The sequence below is a fragment of the Clytia hemisphaerica genome, unplaced genomic scaffold (genome assembly GCF_902728285.1).
Source record: "Clytia hemisphaerica strain Z4C2 unplaced genomic scaffold, Clytia hemisphaerica genome assembly, whole genome shotgun sequence".
Taxonomy (NCBI): domain Eukaryota; kingdom Metazoa; phylum Cnidaria; class Hydrozoa; order Leptothecata; family Clytiidae; genus Clytia; species Clytia hemisphaerica.
Window position 1 is genome coordinate 980,498 of NW_027103648.1, and position 17,627 is coordinate 998,124.

Sequence of the window (17,627 nt, forward strand, 5' to 3'; positions counted from 1 at the left end):
AAAGAAAGCCAGAAATCCAGGAAACCACTGAACAACTGTGAATCAGAGCGCAAAACACAAACAGAACCTTTTTTTAACACAATTTTGAAAGAGAGGTTACAACTGCGAGCGTATGTCAGATAAAGACGCACTATGCTAACCATTCTCCATCGGTCCAGAAAGAATCAAGCTTTTATCCCTAAGTTTATTAAAATCAAATGGATGATAGTCTTTCGAAGTGAAAACTTGCGATTTAAAGAAATACAGAAAATTTTTGATAGAAGACGACTTTTCTCTAAGTATCTCTCAAATAGAAATTAGCAAAAAAACAAAAACAAAAAAACAAGTGTGCAAAGTTTCAGCCAAATTGAACCGTTTTTGAAGTCTTCAGCCTGCCCCAAAGTTTTGCGGTGACAGACTAACATACAGACAGACATTCTCAGATTCTAGCTCAACTGAGTTGGGAATAAAGAAGTTTGTGACAACGGTCGAGGGCGACCCGATGGGCTCCTTTTTCTTTGGATGTCTACTCGAAGGTGGGGAAGGCGCCATTCCTTTACCTGAATTTCTCCAGTTAGCCTTGATCCGTCTCTTTAGTTAATATGTATCAATCAGAGAGGCATGAAGTAACAAGATTATAAAGAAATCAGAGTCGGTAGTTTCACTAATACATGCTGCTAGATTCAACTCGAAGAAACCAGTCAGAAGAATTGTATTTGCTGGCACGAAGAAAAGTTAATTTTGCAATGCGACTAACTATATTCGTTTTGACCATGAAAAGAATGTCATAAAGTAGGCAATGTCACCCGAGTACGTTGTGATCTTTTGACATTAAAGTTTGGCTGAGTTTAAAGGGAAATACAGTTTTTCGATTGGATAGGATGGCACTACAGTACAACAGTTTCACTCAATTCACGCTTCTATAATGCAAACATTTATGTAACATTCAAAACAAAAATTTTAAAGGCAGATTGACAGTATTTGGAAACAGGTTTGCATTGGTGGGATAGAAACTTTCATAAATGATTATTGTTAGCAGTTAGGAAGTTCCCGTTTTTTGATCATACAATCATTCGTTGATAACTTTTCAGACTACCTTACTACCTTTCAACTTTTTAGTTAAATATTGATAAGACAAATTCAAATTTCTGAAACTTAGATAGGCAGGAAGACAATCATTCGTGTTAACCACGCCACTTGTTAACTTTATGGAAATTTCGAGACAAAGAACTATACTTTGACAGTCATTTCGGCTAAGATTCCTTTTTTTTAGATATTTATAATATGTGGTGTAAAAAAACTGGCTAACTTTTCAGAGCTCTTTTTTTCCACGCGTCCAGGTCTATTCAGGAAGTGGGATCTCAGCCGAAACAACTGTAGAGCGTGGTAAACAGCCGAAAAAGTGTAAGAAATCTAAAAAATCTATAATAAATAATTACTCTTAACAACTATAAAATCAGATGTTTAGCATCTGAAGAAGATAATGGAAGAATGATACCTTGTCTTTTTAATTCACGCAATACCTCCAGAATAGCATCCAATTCTTCACGGAATTTCATCAATTCCGAATCCTTTTCTCTCAGAACTTCTCTCCACTTATCTTCAATGTGGGTCACGTCAACAGAATGTCGTGCATTTGTTTTCTCTAACACATTCTGCAGTTCATTCTCACGGTACACATGTCTGCTCTCCATGTTGGCGATTTTGGATTCGAGCATCTTGTAGTGATGCATCTCGGGCGTGAAATGTTTGCGCGCTTCACTGAGTTCTTCTTGTAATTGTAAAATGTCTTTTCGCAGGTTGTCTTCCACCAACTGTTATTGGGAAATAGCAAAATAAGAAATCTCAAGAATAATCAATGCCAGATACCCTTTCATCGACACAAACACTTGAACATCTTCCATAGTTAATCAAGGAGTCCTGTCCCTAGCCCTGTGTTAACCTACACTTTATCTTGTGGTAGCTTTCATAAAATGGCATTGCTTTTTACTTTGTTCTAGATGCGGGACAAATTGCAAACTTCTCGAATTTCACTATCAAACCAAAGCAAGAAAATCCCTTTCCAAAGCTGACATCAGAAAATATAGGAAGCTACTCCATTTCTCGCAAGACATTGCCAAAATTGTTAGACATAGCATTGCAGCGTGTAACAATACCTTGGACCGATTAACATAGATAATTATTGTAAATGTACAACAGGTATATAATAATAGCAGTTAAACTCTATAATATATACTACCTTGCATTTTGAGAGCTTCTCGCGGTCTTCTTTTGAGTCATCAACTCGTTGGTTCAAATGTTGAATCATCAACTCGCAACTCTTCAGTTTACCATTCAACTCGGCAACTTTCGAGTTCGAATGGTCGATAGCGTACTGCATTTTCAACTTTTCAATCTCTCGTTCGTGGGTCAGTTGGTCGGTTCTCATTCGCTCCGCGAACTGTTCTTCGAATTGTCGCTTTTCGCTAAGAATTTGAGCTTCTCTAGCTTCTTGTCGAATCTGTTTTTCTTTGACATCTAAGTATAACTCCTGAAAAATAAAATTGAAAGCTTGCTAGCCGTCATCTCGCACCAAAAACAAACTAGACCCTCTAGTATTTGCAGAAACAAGAGGTTGAAAAAAAGGAAAAGGTGATGGCGAGGCTATTAAACACCCCTGAATTTATTGTCATTGAAAGTGACAGCATACAGGGGTTTCCCTGACTAGAGAAATGTCTCACCTCTACTTTTTGTCTTAGCCTTTTGTTTTCTTTTTCCAAATCATGATATCGTTCGATAGCCTCAGCGCCGACCAATGGAGATGTCGAATGATCAGTTAAGCGTGACCGTGTTTTTCTTATTAAGTTCCTCTCGTCTGATTCTACTTCCCTAGCAAGCAAATCTTCACGTTCTCGTTGTAAAAGGATTAGCGTAGATTTCAACTCCTCAATCTCAGCTTCTCGAGAAATGAGCTTGGTTTTCAATCTAGCTAGGTCTTGTTTATTATTGGACCTAGACGAGGTTTTGGATGCTCTCTCTTCCAGTTTCAATTTATTTTCTACAGATTTCGAACGCTCTCTTAAACTATTAATAATGTCCTCGTACTCTGACTTTTGCCTTGATAATTCCGCTTCAAGTTCACTGACAGATTTCATAGTTTGATTATTAACCGAGACACTTTGAACTTGAAGTTGTTTTATGTGATCTTCATATCGGAAAGTCATTGCATTGTATTGTTGCTCGATTGCTCGAACTTTTCGACTATTGATTTCGTCTCGATCTTCCAGTTCTTTTTCTAAAGTTTTGATTTGTTTCTCCAGGTATGCACTGACGTTCTTGGAGGCTTCCACTGATTCGTAGACCTTCTTTTCACCAGGAATTGCTGACGCAGCATAAATGAGGGCTGGGATGGAGTTGGGATGTCTTCGGCGAATGATGTCCTCCATTTCTTTAACCTTTGAAAGAGAAATAGGGAATGTTTAGACTGGAGCCGTTGATAATGTGCCATGCAGTATTATCATATACCCATAGACAAAAAAAACATAATTCCTGATACACCAGGATACACCACGCTTTTATACCACCATATATTTATTTTTCAAATTTCGCTTTCAAAATTAGAATTCTTGTCACTTTTATTTAGAATATGCTAGACTTTATCATGTTTGGAATATCGAAAAAAAATAACCTCGCTTGATATTTGACATTTTCAAAATATAGCACATTTCAGTGCAGAGGTAGCAAACCATCAACTTAACTATACGTTAAACGGTTTGCCTACAAGAAATTCTATAAGACGTCTGACACTCACTTGTCGTTTCAAATCAAGGATAGTGGTAGAATCGGAATTCTTCTCTGATTGGTTAGAAGCTTTATCTTTACGTAGCCGCTGGTTCTCAGTCTCTAAACGATCTACCAGCTCTCTCAGTTCTTTGATTTCGTCTCTCTTGTCTTTGAGAACGACCATGTCTCGGTCAAGCAGTTGTTGGTTTTCGCTGTACCATTTCAACTTTTTGTGGAGTTTGCTCGTTTCTTCCTTGTGTAGAATTTGCATCTCTTCAATCTGTTTTAATAATCCTGAAATAAATTTTCAGGTTATTTGAAAGCCTTAAACGAGAAAGTAAAATGGAAATCCGAAGCAATCGGCAAAGTCTGGGTTCTTCGGAAGAAAATTAATTGGTAAAAAAAAACACCCCAGTCAAAAAATCGTCTGTAAAATGTTTCATCACCACGGGATTTTTACGTCACTTTTTTCATACTGATAAGTATCATTTGGATGAAGTATAAGGGCATTTTACAACCGATATCTAGAGGAAAGGATAGGACTGCTAATATCTTTTAAATTTGAGCCTTATGATTCATTCGATTTCAGTTCCTATCAAAAAATAACAACTGTGTAAGGGAAGCACAGGGTTGTGAATAAAGTAGGCTATAGTAGGGGGAAACAGAAAAACACAAGAGATTGGCAAGAATTCTTATCAAAAAATAACAACTGTGTAATGGAAGCACATGGTTGTGAATAAAGTAGGCTATAGTAGGGGGGACAGAAAAACACAAGAGATTGGCAAGAATTCTTATAAAAAATAACAACTGTGTAATGGAAGCACAGGGTTGTGAATAAAGTAGGCTATAGTAGGGGGGAACAGAAAAACACAAGAGATTGGCAAGAATTCTTATCAAAAAATAACAACTGTGTAATGGAAGCACAGGGTTGTGAATAAAGTAGGCTATAGTAGGGGGGAACAGAAAAACACAAGAGATTGGCAAGAATTCTTATCAAAAATAACAACTGTGTAATGGAAGCACAGGGTTGTGAATAAAGTAGGCTATAGTAGGGGGGAAAGGAAAAACACAAGAGATTGGCAAGAATTCTTATCAAAAATAACAACTGTGTCATGGAAGCACAGGGTTGTGAATAAAGTAGGCTATAGTAGGGGGAACAGAAAAACACAAGAGATTGGCAAGATGGCAAAACAACACAGTCTAAAAAGAGTAAAGCACAGTATCAAGAAAAAAGACCACGACTGGCATACCTTCTTCAGTTAGTGTATTATGTCTGTGTTGTTCACTTTGGTGTAACTTCTTCTTCAACAAAAGGATCTCATTGTCCAATCCCAACGCATGCTCTTTGTGCTCCTCTTCGCGAGTTTTGTAAAATTTGACTTGATTGTCCAACTGTGTTATCTTTGCAGCACCAAAGGATGCTGATGTTGACATCGAGGAAAGTTTTGGTCTTTTCTCAAGCTCTTCTTTTAGATTACCAACTTCTGAAGCTGAAAAAGGCGACAAATACAAATTAAGAAATGGGTGTAAATTCAGCGAAACGAACTGTTAACTTTGTCCCAGCTCGTCTTATTGTTGGTAAAGAAATTTTGGTCACAGCTGAAATTTGAAAGAAAATTCGAATATCCTTGAACAATCAAACATTCAAAAACCTTTTGAGTTTGATTGTGGTTATGCGAGCAAAAGCAAACAAGTAAGCTATAAGTTATTAGTCCACAAACAAATTTTTCATGTCTCTTTAAGAGTCCGGTTATCGGACGTCGGACGTTGCCTTTTTTTAAATCACTTAAATTGTGGAAAATAGCCTTTTAAAAGGAAAAAAAAAACTGGGAAAAGTGCCCTTTCGACTGTCAGGAACACTTCAGAACACTTACATTATTTTTACAATGTATGTTCTGCTCAGAGAAAATAAAAAAATGTAACATACCAAGTTTTTGGTTTTCTTCAAACATTTTGCTTTCAATTTTCTTCATATCATTTGTTTTGTCTTTGGCTTCTTTGTAAAGCCGTTCGTTTTCTTGTTGGTAACCTGTCAATAAAGCCTCTTGTTGTTGAAGTTGTTTTTGTAGGCTCTCCACATCCTCCTTGGAAAGCTCCTTTTGAAAATACAAGTAGAGAGTCGATCACTCAATCGAGAGGAGTAGGGTTTATGGACAATACTTCTTGTACAAAAGGGCTTCCTCGAAAGATTTGAGGAAAAATTTTCCAATAAAGGTACATTAAGATCAACCTTGATGTTTTCTCGTTATAGGAGAAATATGTTTCAGGATTGCGTAGAGGCTAACGGCATCCTAAAACTACAGGCTTGAGTCCCTATTTATTGTTGAGCAAAGTTAAGATGATTATAAGCTACTTACTGTGAACTGCTTTGTCTTCAAATCGAGAGCTGTTTTCCGATCTTGTTCAGCCATTTCAAGTTTGTTACGAACAATAAACAATTCTTCATTCAAGTCTTTCAATTTACGGTCGTATTCTAACGTTAATTCCTCTTTTGTTCTCGTGAATCGATCTTGCTGAGCTCGTAACTGTTTCTGGATGAGTTCGTAACTGTTTAAAAGTTCGTCGTAATTTAAACGAAGGTCTCGTAGTTGACTTTGTAAATCTTGTTCACGCTGTAGAGAACTCAGATGTGTTCCTGAATAAGATAATGAAAGGCTGAGAGAGATTTTAGGCGAGGGGAATCAAAGATTTCAGCAGACACGAGAGCTCGAAGGGTTGATTGTTTTGGCTCTTTAATGAGCCAACCAGTAAATTACCTTTGTCTCTAATAATAGATTTATCGAGTAGGGTTGAATTGAGATTGAGATCTCGTTGTTCCGCATCTTGGCGAAACTCTTGCAAACTAGCTGTCAACACTTCAATCGAGGCCATCAGTTCTTCTGGTGTTTTAGACTTGGATGAAAGATCAGTTTTTCGTTTAGCTGGAGACAAGTTGGGTGTTGGTCTTTTTTGTGGACTTCTTGGCTGTGATAGAAAGAAAAGATGGAAAATATTTTTCTCGCTAAACATAATAAGCCTTTCAGTTCTTACTTGACAAATTATCAAAATCCTTTTCAACTCCAGTATAGGAAGTTATCCTCCGCTTGAAGTATTTTGTCGACCTTCTTATTAAGAGTATGGGACCAAAAATTATTTTCTGTTAATCATAAAAAGATTATAATGATGAAAGGTTCCAATTGGACAGAATTGACTATAATCCAAGTTACCATAAATCACTAGAAATAAAAAATTTGAATATTGATAGGTCTCAAATTTAATAGATTTCTGGTAACTTAACATTATAAAACGCTCAGGTTCTGATCATCAACTACTTTTTTTGATGAATTCCATCTACTTAACACTATTGTACCCCAAGCTTAAAATATTCAACAAACAAACATTTACTAAGGTGGATCAAATCGTTTACCTTCGGTGGTTTGTCCTTGGTTTGTTCTTTGTTTTTTCGAAAAGTAGGAAAGCTTAGCGTTCCCATGCTCGGTGAAGAGCTTGTCCCTGTTGTTAGGGAAAAAAAGTTAACTTTATAGAAGCATGATGTTAACTAAAACCAATCAGTCAATATTAAAAAAATATTAGAACTAATTCAATAGTAAACACTCAAAGACATCCTTTTTTTAAATGTTGGATTACAGTAGATTTAAACTACTGGAAACTTACGCTTTTTAATGTTGTTTGTGCTCCCTCTAGGAGTTTCAGCTTTTGTTTTACGTCTTTGTTTCTTTGCTGAACTAGAAGACTCTGTTTCTCCAAGCACCCGACTCAGATCTCTTTGAACTTTCGACTTTTTAATAAGTTTCTTTTTCCTCTCTTCAGCAATTGATTTGATAATCTTTAAACTGTCGGTTGGAGGTGACCCATCACTGTCAGAATGTAGCAGGGTACCTATAGGTTGTAAGGAGAACCCTCTACCATCCTCCTGAGAGGGGATGTTCTTCGATATATTATGTGGGTCTTGGACAAGTTGATCGACAACTGCATTAACAATTAGTTCATTGATATCAGAAAATGTATGAAGATTGTTGAGCTGTGAGTGGGTAGCCATACCTGAATTCAAGGAAACATTCGAGATTCCTGGAGAGAAATGAATAATCGAGAGTTATCAAAATTTAATAAATTTACTTTAAGATCTATTTTTACATTGATTAGATATAATATGTTTGCAAAACCATAGATACTTGCAGGAAGATTTATTTTAGAACTCAAGCTCTGCTCTTGACTTCAGCTCATAAAACAAAAGACTAGTTAAATCTTCTGATTTTTTACACACAAAAAACTACACACATTTCAATATATTGAAGATATAGCTTATTTGGCACTTTGAGTATAGTTTGGGAGCTTACCAGTTTTGCTAAACATATTAGGGTTGGAAGAGGTGGGAATTTTTGGTTCTTCCGCAAAATTTGAAATGACTGGCTGTAAATCAAATTCGCTTCTTTTCAATGATTGCTCATTTTCCAAGTCGAAAAGAGGTTTACCACTGGGAACTGCTGCCTTACTCAAATCTAAAAGAAACAAAGATTATGATGAAAATGAAAACTCAGATTACTCATACTGTTAGTACAGTTATAAGAGAAAATATTCTGACAACATTGTTAAATAATCTAGCTGCTACTAGTAAACATCTGAAGAGGAAAACACAGTGGATATTTATTTTATTTTAAAACTCCTCTGACCTTGAACAATTTCGGCTGGTTTTTCTTCAGAGGTTCTCACACCAAAAGACTGGGTACTAAGTTGTTTGACGTTAGATAATGCCTCTGCAAATTCAATGGTTGTATCGCCAGTACGAAGGTAAGATTCATCTTGTGGTTGAAATGAAGCTTTTGATTTTGCTGCTGTAGACCCTAGGAAAAAGAAGGTTTGGAGAATTAGGGGTATCTAACCCAGTGGGCACAGAAAGTCCGGAGGACGCCTATATGACGTCCATATCACGTCCGCCCGTCCAAAGCCCGTCCCCGTCCAATCGCGACGTCCTTAAGACGTCTTTAATGGACTTTATTTTTGCAGGACGTCTAATAGGCGTCCGTAATACGCCCAAAATTATGTTATTTAGACCGGTGATTGGAATTCTGGTAGCGAGTGTATACAAACATGACTGTAACCGGGGGTGCAATATTTCGTGACATTGATTTTGTAAATGCAAATAATGGAGCGTTCAGCAAGAATTCCACAAATATATGAAGTTCATTTTCATATCTTCCCAATTCAGACATTAAAAAATGTTCATAATATTTTACTAACTGTCAGTTAAATAAATAGTTAGTTCAAATAACCCCCCGACTACTTCTTGAAAATAAATATGAAATACGGTGATCTGATTGGCCCGTTATAAAAGTTCTCCATAAAATTTTTTGAGGCGACAGAGTATTTTTCAAAGCAAAACTTCGCGAGGAAAAGATGGTCATGGAAGATCCTTTTGTCAATATTTCTGGCGATTTGACATCTTCTTTTTATGGTTCAAAAGATTGCTTAAAGTGGAGGATACAAGTAATAAGATTATAGAAGAGTAAGTGGTAAAAGATTTCTTCTTTCTATTTGTTTTCATACATCAGTATATCGTCATATGCCAAGGAATAAAATATTAACACAGGCTCACAGAAACCTAGCGTTCTAAAGTAATTTTTTTTTGTTGCATTTTGTATTCTGAACATCCTGGTTTCTTCCACCACTGATCAAGTTTTGAGTGGTCTCGTTCGACTTTTGGTTTAAGCTTTTCATTCTATTTTGTAAACAATAAAACACAAGGCGCCACATGAATTCAAGACTTCTTAAGATACACATCCGAGCAATAAAACAAGGCCTTCTTTTCTCAAAACATTTGTTTCTGTACTTTGTGTTGTTTTTCAGGCATTTTTAGTTGGGTTTAATTAGCAAGCGGTTGGCCTTTTCAATTTTTAGAAAAATATTTTCTCTAATGTGCGTTTCGAATGTTTTGATTCAGAAACGTTCTTATTTTTAAAAACATTCGAATACGAAATTCATTTTGAACATTCGAATCGCCAAAATTTCGAATGTTTTGTTTTGATTCTTTTTCTTGAAACTTTTTAGTGAGCCAAGTATAATGTGGTGCGCTTCAGTTTATAGAATGTTGGGATAAGATTATTATTTTTGCCAATTTCATTTTTAAGGAGCTTATGCTGAAAAGATGGAGCAAAGACTTTTGATTGATCATTTTCTCAGGTGAGTGAAATTTCTAAGACTATCTTTTCTCTAATAATTGGCTAGAAAATTCTGAAAATTAACTTGCATCATATAACATAATGAGTTTCTAAAGTTTCATTTTTTTTGTTCTTTGGGAAGCAAGTACAATTTTTTTTTTCTGAAAGAACAGAGGAGACACAAAAATATTTTGTTCAAAAAGAGATCGGTGAATTGCAATAACTGTGACTTTTGATTAGTTGACAACAACTCATTTCTGTGGTGGAAGACGTACAAAATTGGAGAAGGATTTTCGATCAAAAGGCGTTATTATTTAATCAAAATAAGGGTCTTATTTTCGTGTGGTATTGTATGGGTTTTCTTTGAGAAACTTAAGTTTCATTCGTATCAGAATACCCTGATTGACTGTTACTTTACCTTTTAGGTTCGTATCCATCCTACTGGCCCTCTGGAAAATGCAAAAATAACTGGTTGTTCAAAGCAAGGTATGCTATTCTTTGGTGTGTTTTAGGTACCACAAGTCAACTTTATTGTTGACGAATAATACACCCCTCTTTCAGTGACCAGGTGAGAAATTCTTAACCACTTAGGAATGAAATAAAGGAGGTAATTGAGATAACATCAGATTAAAGTTTTTGGTTTCTTGACCCTTAACCCTGCTTTCTGTTTTTATTTTAGGACGAGATTGAGATATTTTAGGCTCTTTATCCAATTTTACTCTTGAATTTCTTGCAATTCAATTTCAGCTTAGCACTGTTCTTAAATTGTTTTAGCTTCATACTATCTATTATAAAAAAGAGCTTGTAGTTATAAAGGTTTTGAGGGTTTTCTACTCTTTCCCAAAATCAAAACTTTTCTTTCCTCATTTTGTTTTCCAGATTCGATCAGCACTATTGCATAAATCTAACTCGTCAGTCCAGCTGAACAAAAATATCATCAACATGTTACAGGTAAACCTCATAGATACTAATATGATAAAAATGCTTAGATTCATCCATCGGATCTGGGATCGTAGTTTCTAAATACCCTCTTTATTAAGTAACAAGATTTTGGGTAAAACCTTTCAAGGGAGGCACCTGTACCCTCAGATTTATATCAATAAAGGTGAAATGGAGCTTACATCATGATCTCAAAAAACTTGCTTTGTAGACTAAATTATTTCAGCAATTGGGGATAAAAATAATGGACTGAAACTCGATGGGAATTACTATTCCCATATTTTTTATGGCTAAGGATTTCAATTCTTTTGTTTTTAAGTCAGAAGATTCAGCGGGGAAGAGAAAAATAGAATAAAATTTTGCAGTGAGGATCGGTTTATTTGATTATTTTCAATGAGGATGATTTTCCACCGGGGCCAATTTTTCCAGTGGGAAGGGGTCCCAGTGGGTCTGTGTGAAGGTAAAATTAAGGAAGGACAAAGTAACATCATTTGTCCCATAGGTTTATAAGTTATTTTGGCACACTGCTATCCGGAGGGTTATACTTTAGGCGTACAAACTTTCGCGAGCAGAAACTTTCGCGAGGACGAAAAATCGCGAAATTCATGACATTTACTTTCGCGATTTTAACGGAAAAATATATTTCGCGAGCATAAACTTTCGCGAATCAAGACGTAGAATTGAGAATTTTCACATGAAAAAATGGCTTAGAGGGACAAATACTTCTTGGATTGGCTTGAAACATTTGTCCTTTGACTTATTAGTCTTATAGCAGGCTAAAAAGTGCGATAAAAGTTACATTTTATTCAAAGTTTGAAGATTTACAAATTATCTATTTTGTCAAGAATTTTTCGCGAGCATAAACTTTCGCGAATGGCCCTTCCTAGAATTTTTAAATACATTTACTTTCGCGAAAAGGGCCAAAATTCGCGAAAATCGCGAAAGTTTCTGCTCGCGAAAGTTTGTACGCCTAAAGTAGTCAATAATTATCCTAAAAAAAAAGACATTCCTTTGTTTGATTTTGTCATATTATTTGTATTTATTTTCATAAATTATTATTTTCCTTTCAAGGTTGTGCATTTAAGAAGAAGGACTTTCAAACGTGTGTTCGCAGATCGATTTTATCAATGTCTGACTGAGCCGACTTGAAGGAAAAGAAAGAAACCAAATTTAAACACAAAGAAAAGCATGTCAAACTTTAATGGCACCAAGTATTTTAAGACGTCCGATGTATTCACAAGTAATAACCAGAGTAGAAGTTAAAGACTGTTATTAGACTTTTTCAAATTATATATATTTCATCAAGGCGTAAAATTTGTACGTAGTTTTTTTTCACCCTGTTCAGATACTCGTTTCAGTTGTTTGCTTCAGAAGATAATAGTTTCGACAAAATACAAAATCTTTCTGTTTATTTTTCTGATACCTTTGTTGTTATGTTGACGAGAAAACTAAACTGAATTTAGTGATATATTGTCAACTTGGAATAATTCAATAAACGAAATTAAAATTTCTTTTGAAAGAAACATAAATACTATCTCAAAAACTCTAAAGGCCGTAAAAGATAAACCTTCCAAGGAGAAGTTCTGATGAGTCTAAATGAAGTCTGTAAAAAGGTCAAAGTGATGAAATCACTCACTCGTACTTGCGTCTAAATGAAGTCTGTAAAACGTCCTTCAAACGTCCAATTAATTAAATGGCTCACCCCGGCGTCCATATGACGTCGGTAAAACGTCCTTTAGACGTCAAATTTTAAAAGAAACGTCCAAATAACGTCCATTTGACGTCACTTAAGGACGTCTTACTCGGACCTAAATCGGACGGACGGATATGACTTCATTTTGCACGTCCATAGAACGTCCAATAGACGTCTCCGCTAGACGTCCTCCCGTCCAAAATGGACTTTCTAAGGACGTCCATAGGACGTCTTGTGCCCACTGGGAACGTGGATAGCCAAGTAATCTAAGACTTTTAGACAGTGTTTCCATTATTTTTATAGGGTCCATGACTAGATGGCTCAGCTATCTATGAACTGAGCTGGACATTGGAAGGAGTGGGTTTCTAACTCTGATTGCAAATAACGTTTGGCACGATGTATAAACATAATTTTTTCTTTGCCATAGAAAGTTATGTGATGTACCTTCACGATCAATGATATTTTATTATTAGGAAACAAACAATTTTGTTTAAACTCGCTATGCACTTTTAACCAATATTCAATTTTTCATTGTATTCTGCCATCATGTCTAGGCAAAGGATGTGGTTTTCGAATCATTTTTAAAGTAAATTTTCTTTTTTTCTAAAATTTCTTTCTCTTTCTACCTTTCCCAGTGAATTCTTTGTTTCTTTGTGCAAGCTTTTCAGCAAGATTCAATCCAGCAGTCGAGTCCAGAGATTCCATCAAAGAAACTGCAGAGGTAAAAACGTGTAGGGTAATATTATGAAATGGTATGCAATATTATGGAGGCTGTTAATGTATTTCTTAATGTCAAGGATGCTTTAAAACTAAATAAAACCTAATTTGGACCAAGACCTAGCTACGAAACAAAGTGCCAATACCTTTTGACAATAGTGAAGGGACAGCTTCTGGCTTCTTCGTCTGAAAAAAAAAATCAAATGAAAAACTAAAGTAACTTGAAGGACACCATTTAACGTAATCGCCAACTATTGGCTTACAAAGCATTTAAAAAAAACAAAGAACAACTTTCCCCCACTCCCACGCCCACGCCCACGCCCCTTATTGATTATTCTGAAGTGTAAGCAAAAGAGGCGGGCCTCCTTTTTATATCATAAAAAAGGATATCATTTATGATTCATTGCAAACGGGAAACCGTTTACGACGAGCGGTTTTAAAAGAGAACTGTTCGTGAAGAAGGCTTTAAAAACTTCGAGATATAAAACTATTAGATTTTTCACCAGCACCTATTGTAAAATCTTTACTACAAAATTACCTTTGCCGGGGAAGGTTCGTTTAAGTTCAATTGTTCATCAGCTTTCTGTTCAACTTGTTCATCTTCTCTTCTAGAGAAAGAATCAACATCTGATTTTTCCGAGTAGCTTCTCTCTTTTCTTGTGGGTGATGATTGTACGGATGAATTTGTCTGTGATGTTTCTCTCTGAGTTTCAGTATCACGAGACTGGAGAGATTTACTTGGGCTTTCTGCTAAGGAAGGAAAAACAAAAACAATATAAAATCACACATCATATTCAATTTAATATCTATATTGGCATGTTGAATATGAGTCTTTAATAAATTTCATAATTTTCTTTGCCAAAACAATGAAGGATACTAGAATAGTAGGCCCAGAAGTTACCAGGAAGCCAGTCATATTACATGAAAATTTTGAAATTATATCGACCTGAACTGCTTCTGCTAATTTCTGATAACATAAACTGTCGAACGTGCTAACTGCACTGGCTCAACTTCAGTATCTTTTAAATTACTTGTAGGCCCAATTGTAAACATTGACAGAAAATTTTTCATGTAAGACATTTTTTAGCCTCGTTTTGGGCTAAACCTTTTAACCCTTGAAACAAAAATTTACAAAAAATTAAACCTGTCCCAAAGTTTTGAGGTGACAGACAGGCGTACAGATACACAGACAGACATTCTGAGATTCTAGCTCCACTGATGAAGTTGAGAAAAATTTGGAAACCTAAAATTGAATTTTGAAAAGCAAACCCTAAATCAATTTGTTTAATAAAGCCTTTTAATAATTACCTTTTGTGTAGTTAACTTTCTGATCATCTTCAATTCCGCTTCCACTCCCACTGTCATCATAATGAGGAGGTCTGTAAGGTTGTAAACCAAGGACACTCATACCTTCGTTTGTCCTTAAAGATAATCAAAGATAATGGTGAAAAGACTTTTCAAGAAATAATAGGACATTAGTGGAAAATTCCATTTTATGACCATACAGGGGGTGGATGAACATTTCCAGGGGGTCTAAAGAAGTATTTTTTCATTTTTTAAGGGGGTAAAAAGTTATTCTAGAATTTCCAGGGGGTGAACAACTGATTTTAGTTCATTCACCCTCACTTTAAGACACAAAAATAATTTTTTCCAAGGGTTCTTTTGCAAATTTTGCCATTTTCCAGGGGGTATCTACACTTTTTTAAGTAATTTGTTTTTCATTTGAAAAGGTTCGTCTACCCTCCCCCCTGTATGGAAATTTATGGAACAGGATATAAAGCAGGCAGATTCTTTGAGCTCAGTTAAAATTCTCTTACCAATCAGAAGACTCTATCACATCGGAGTTGTGTCAAGAAATTTCACCATTCAAGGTTTCTGGTTGTTCAACTCCAAGTTTACACGTTACCTTTATTCATCTTTATGAATAAATAGAATTGAGTTAAAACAACAAAGTGTGAATAATTACATTGACTCTTCTTCGTCAAGCTTGCGGTTCAATTCTCCATAATCAATATCATCTTGTTTTTCTTTTTCAAGTTGAGAGAAGAACAAATCTTTATCCTTCATTTCTTCAAGTGTTTCCATACCCATTTCTTGGTTTTGAGTTGTCGAGGAAGGGTTGACAGTGTTCCCAGATACACTGGATTGGGAGTTTGTACTACCTGAAAGTCATGAAAGGAAATGTCCATCATTGCTAATGGTGAAGTATTTTCTATTTCTAATATCAACACCGTACCTCGTCTAACAGCTTGGGAGATCAATAATATAAGTTATCAAGAGATTAAATCATTAAGAGAGAGTTAATAAGATATAAAGAATGTTTTAATCTTTTTAATGACCACTCAATTGTTTTCGATTGTTTTGACGTTGATTTCATTAAAATAGAGGAAAGGCAAAAGCAGATAGAGAAAAACAAAGCATAGTAAAAAGATATAATAGTGGAAAGAAAATAAATGGAGAGGGATAAGTTGTCTTTGATAATGGATTACCACAATCTAGAATTATGCACGAGTATCAATTAGCAAAAGACTCAAAAGATATGTAAAGAAAAAGCAAAGAGATCAGAAGGGATCACAAAAACTCAAGGATAAATAAAATAAGAAATGAACAAAACCAACCTGTAAAATCTTCTTCATACTGTGTTCCCCCAGCATCAACACCATCTGGTTCTTGTTCAGTTTCTGTTTTCACTGGTTCTGAATAACTGAGGAAAGGTTATTTAAACTTATACATTATTTAACGTATCTCCAATAATTTGCTGAGCATAATAGCATTAATATAAGGACAACTTTCTCCCCATTCAGCCTCTTGAGCACCAATTTTGGGCAATTCTCTTGTCTATTCTGCTTCGTCAGCATAAAGGCACTCCACCTCTCTATTTCATAAAAAAAGATATCTTTAAAATAACATGAACTTAATTGAGGTCTACATGAGAAAATGTCGAGTAGACACAATATACAGCAGTAAAACTTGTATCCTTAAAATATATCAGCGCTGATCAGCGAACAGAAATCATTCATACCTTGGCTCAGATTCACTGAGAATTGTATCGAGAGCTGTTCCAGGACGACTGCTATTCACTAAAAACAAACACAGAAGTACATTTTTAAGTTCCATTCAAACTGGCATTTCTCTAAATACAAAATATTTGAAAGGTTGTTGTTATTAAAGGATCAACTTGTTGTCCACAGGAAACAGGCTATCAGGGAAACTTGACAAAGCTTATTTAAACTCATTACAATGATAGAGTATATCGTCACATCAAATTGTATTTAACTTAAGGCTTTATAGAATTGAAAACTTTCCAGTGGATCAAGTCTTACAAATAAAACTCAATTTAAAAAAAAGGTTATAAACAAGGTATAAGAGGTCAAATTTTGGTAGATAAGGCTGGCTTTCTAGACCTGAAGAATGACCCCTTGAATATGAATCCACCAGCGGTTCAATTTTTTGTAAAATGTGTCTTTTTAGTTTTGATGTGACAATAATGAGGAAGTAAATTACCATCCAAACTGTCTCTGCTCATTGCAAGAGGGTTATTGGTCTGTTTTGGTGGAGCATCTATACCATCTACCTCATCCTGAAAAACATATCAAGTTAGTTTTGACAAACTTGGTAAACAGACATTAAATTTTATAAAGAAAGGTCTATTGTCATTATATCTCTTGTATCAATAACTTTAAAACCAGCAATTAAAGACACCATCTTGAATTTTCATCTTTCAAAGTTACTCACTATAGTATCTTCTTTGCTTTTGATCCATTTCTTTTTGTTTGCATTTTCAGAGGCTGTTACATCATCTTCACTTGTCGCCCACCATGGCTTATCGAACTTCTGTTGTTCATTAGGCGAGGGTAACGCTCCTTTAGCTTTTTGTTTTGTTGTCATCGATGTTAAAGAGCGCCTTGGTGAAGCTAAGGATTCATCAGACAATGACTAAAATGTAGAGCAAAGTGTTGCAAGCACCTTTGGTAAATACAGACAGAAAGGTCAAAACTAGGCGAAACATTTACCTTTTTTTTACAAGGCTTACAATTGGGACTGTAATGTAAAGTGAAGAATATCAACTGGACAGATTTCCGTTCACAGACAGAAAAGATTCAACACTGAAAGCAAAAGTTTTTTGTTGGTGAGAATCAATGAAATCAATTATTATTCTGCTCCATTATCTTGTCGAAAAAATGAAGACAATACGTACCTCATTCAAAAACTTTTCAAATTCAGCATCCAAGTCTCTGTCTTTAATTTTCTGCTTGCCACCACCCCATTTTGATGCCATCTTTTGAATATCTTCAAACAACCTCAATTACAACTAACTTTAATTTTCGGTATTTTTCATTTCTATAAATTCTCTAAAAAAAACAATAAATATACAACTTTTT

At 35.3% G+C, this 17,627-nt stretch overlaps 1 protein-coding gene and 1 long non-coding RNA gene across 3 annotated transcripts; one reads left to right on the plus strand and one right to left on the minus strand.

The window, feature by feature from the left end:
- Positions 1 to 1,383: 1,383 nt before the first annotated feature.
- Positions 1,384 to 17,599, minus strand: LOC136803031 (centrosomal protein of 162 kDa-like). 2 transcript variants are annotated; one of them, XM_067059782.1, is made up of 22 exons: positions 17,444 to 17,599; positions 16,981 to 17,181; positions 16,750 to 16,825; positions 16,268 to 16,325; positions 15,864 to 15,949; positions 15,212 to 15,407; positions 14,554 to 14,666; positions 13,784 to 13,992; positions 13,392 to 13,431; positions 13,155 to 13,241; positions 8,412 to 8,582; positions 8,079 to 8,240; positions 7,396 to 7,809; positions 7,148 to 7,233; positions 6,498 to 6,705; positions 6,099 to 6,376; positions 5,669 to 5,837; positions 4,992 to 5,231; positions 3,770 to 4,035; positions 2,700 to 3,413; positions 2,219 to 2,509; positions 1,384 to 1,793 (listed from the first exon to the last, which is right to left on the minus strand). In XM_067059782.1, exons 1-22 carry the CDS (start codon positions 17,522 to 17,524, stop codon positions 1,428 to 1,430), a joined length of 4,512 nt encoding a protein of 1,503 aa, XP_066915883.1. In that variant the 5' UTR covers positions 17,525 to 17,599; the 3' UTR covers positions 1,384 to 1,427. The 2 variants fall into 2 exon arrangements, with proteins under 2 accessions (XP_066915883.1, XP_066915882.1); XM_067059781.1 differs by having other exon boundaries at positions 13,784 to 13,995.
- Positions 9,833 to 11,997, plus strand: LOC136803032 (uncharacterized). Its single transcript, XR_010846089.1, has 4 exons — positions 9,833 to 9,918; positions 10,322 to 10,382; positions 10,776 to 10,847; positions 11,907 to 11,997. It is a non-coding gene; the product is annotated as an uncharacterized lncRNA (long non-coding RNA).
- Positions 17,600 to 17,627: the final 28 nt, after the last annotated feature.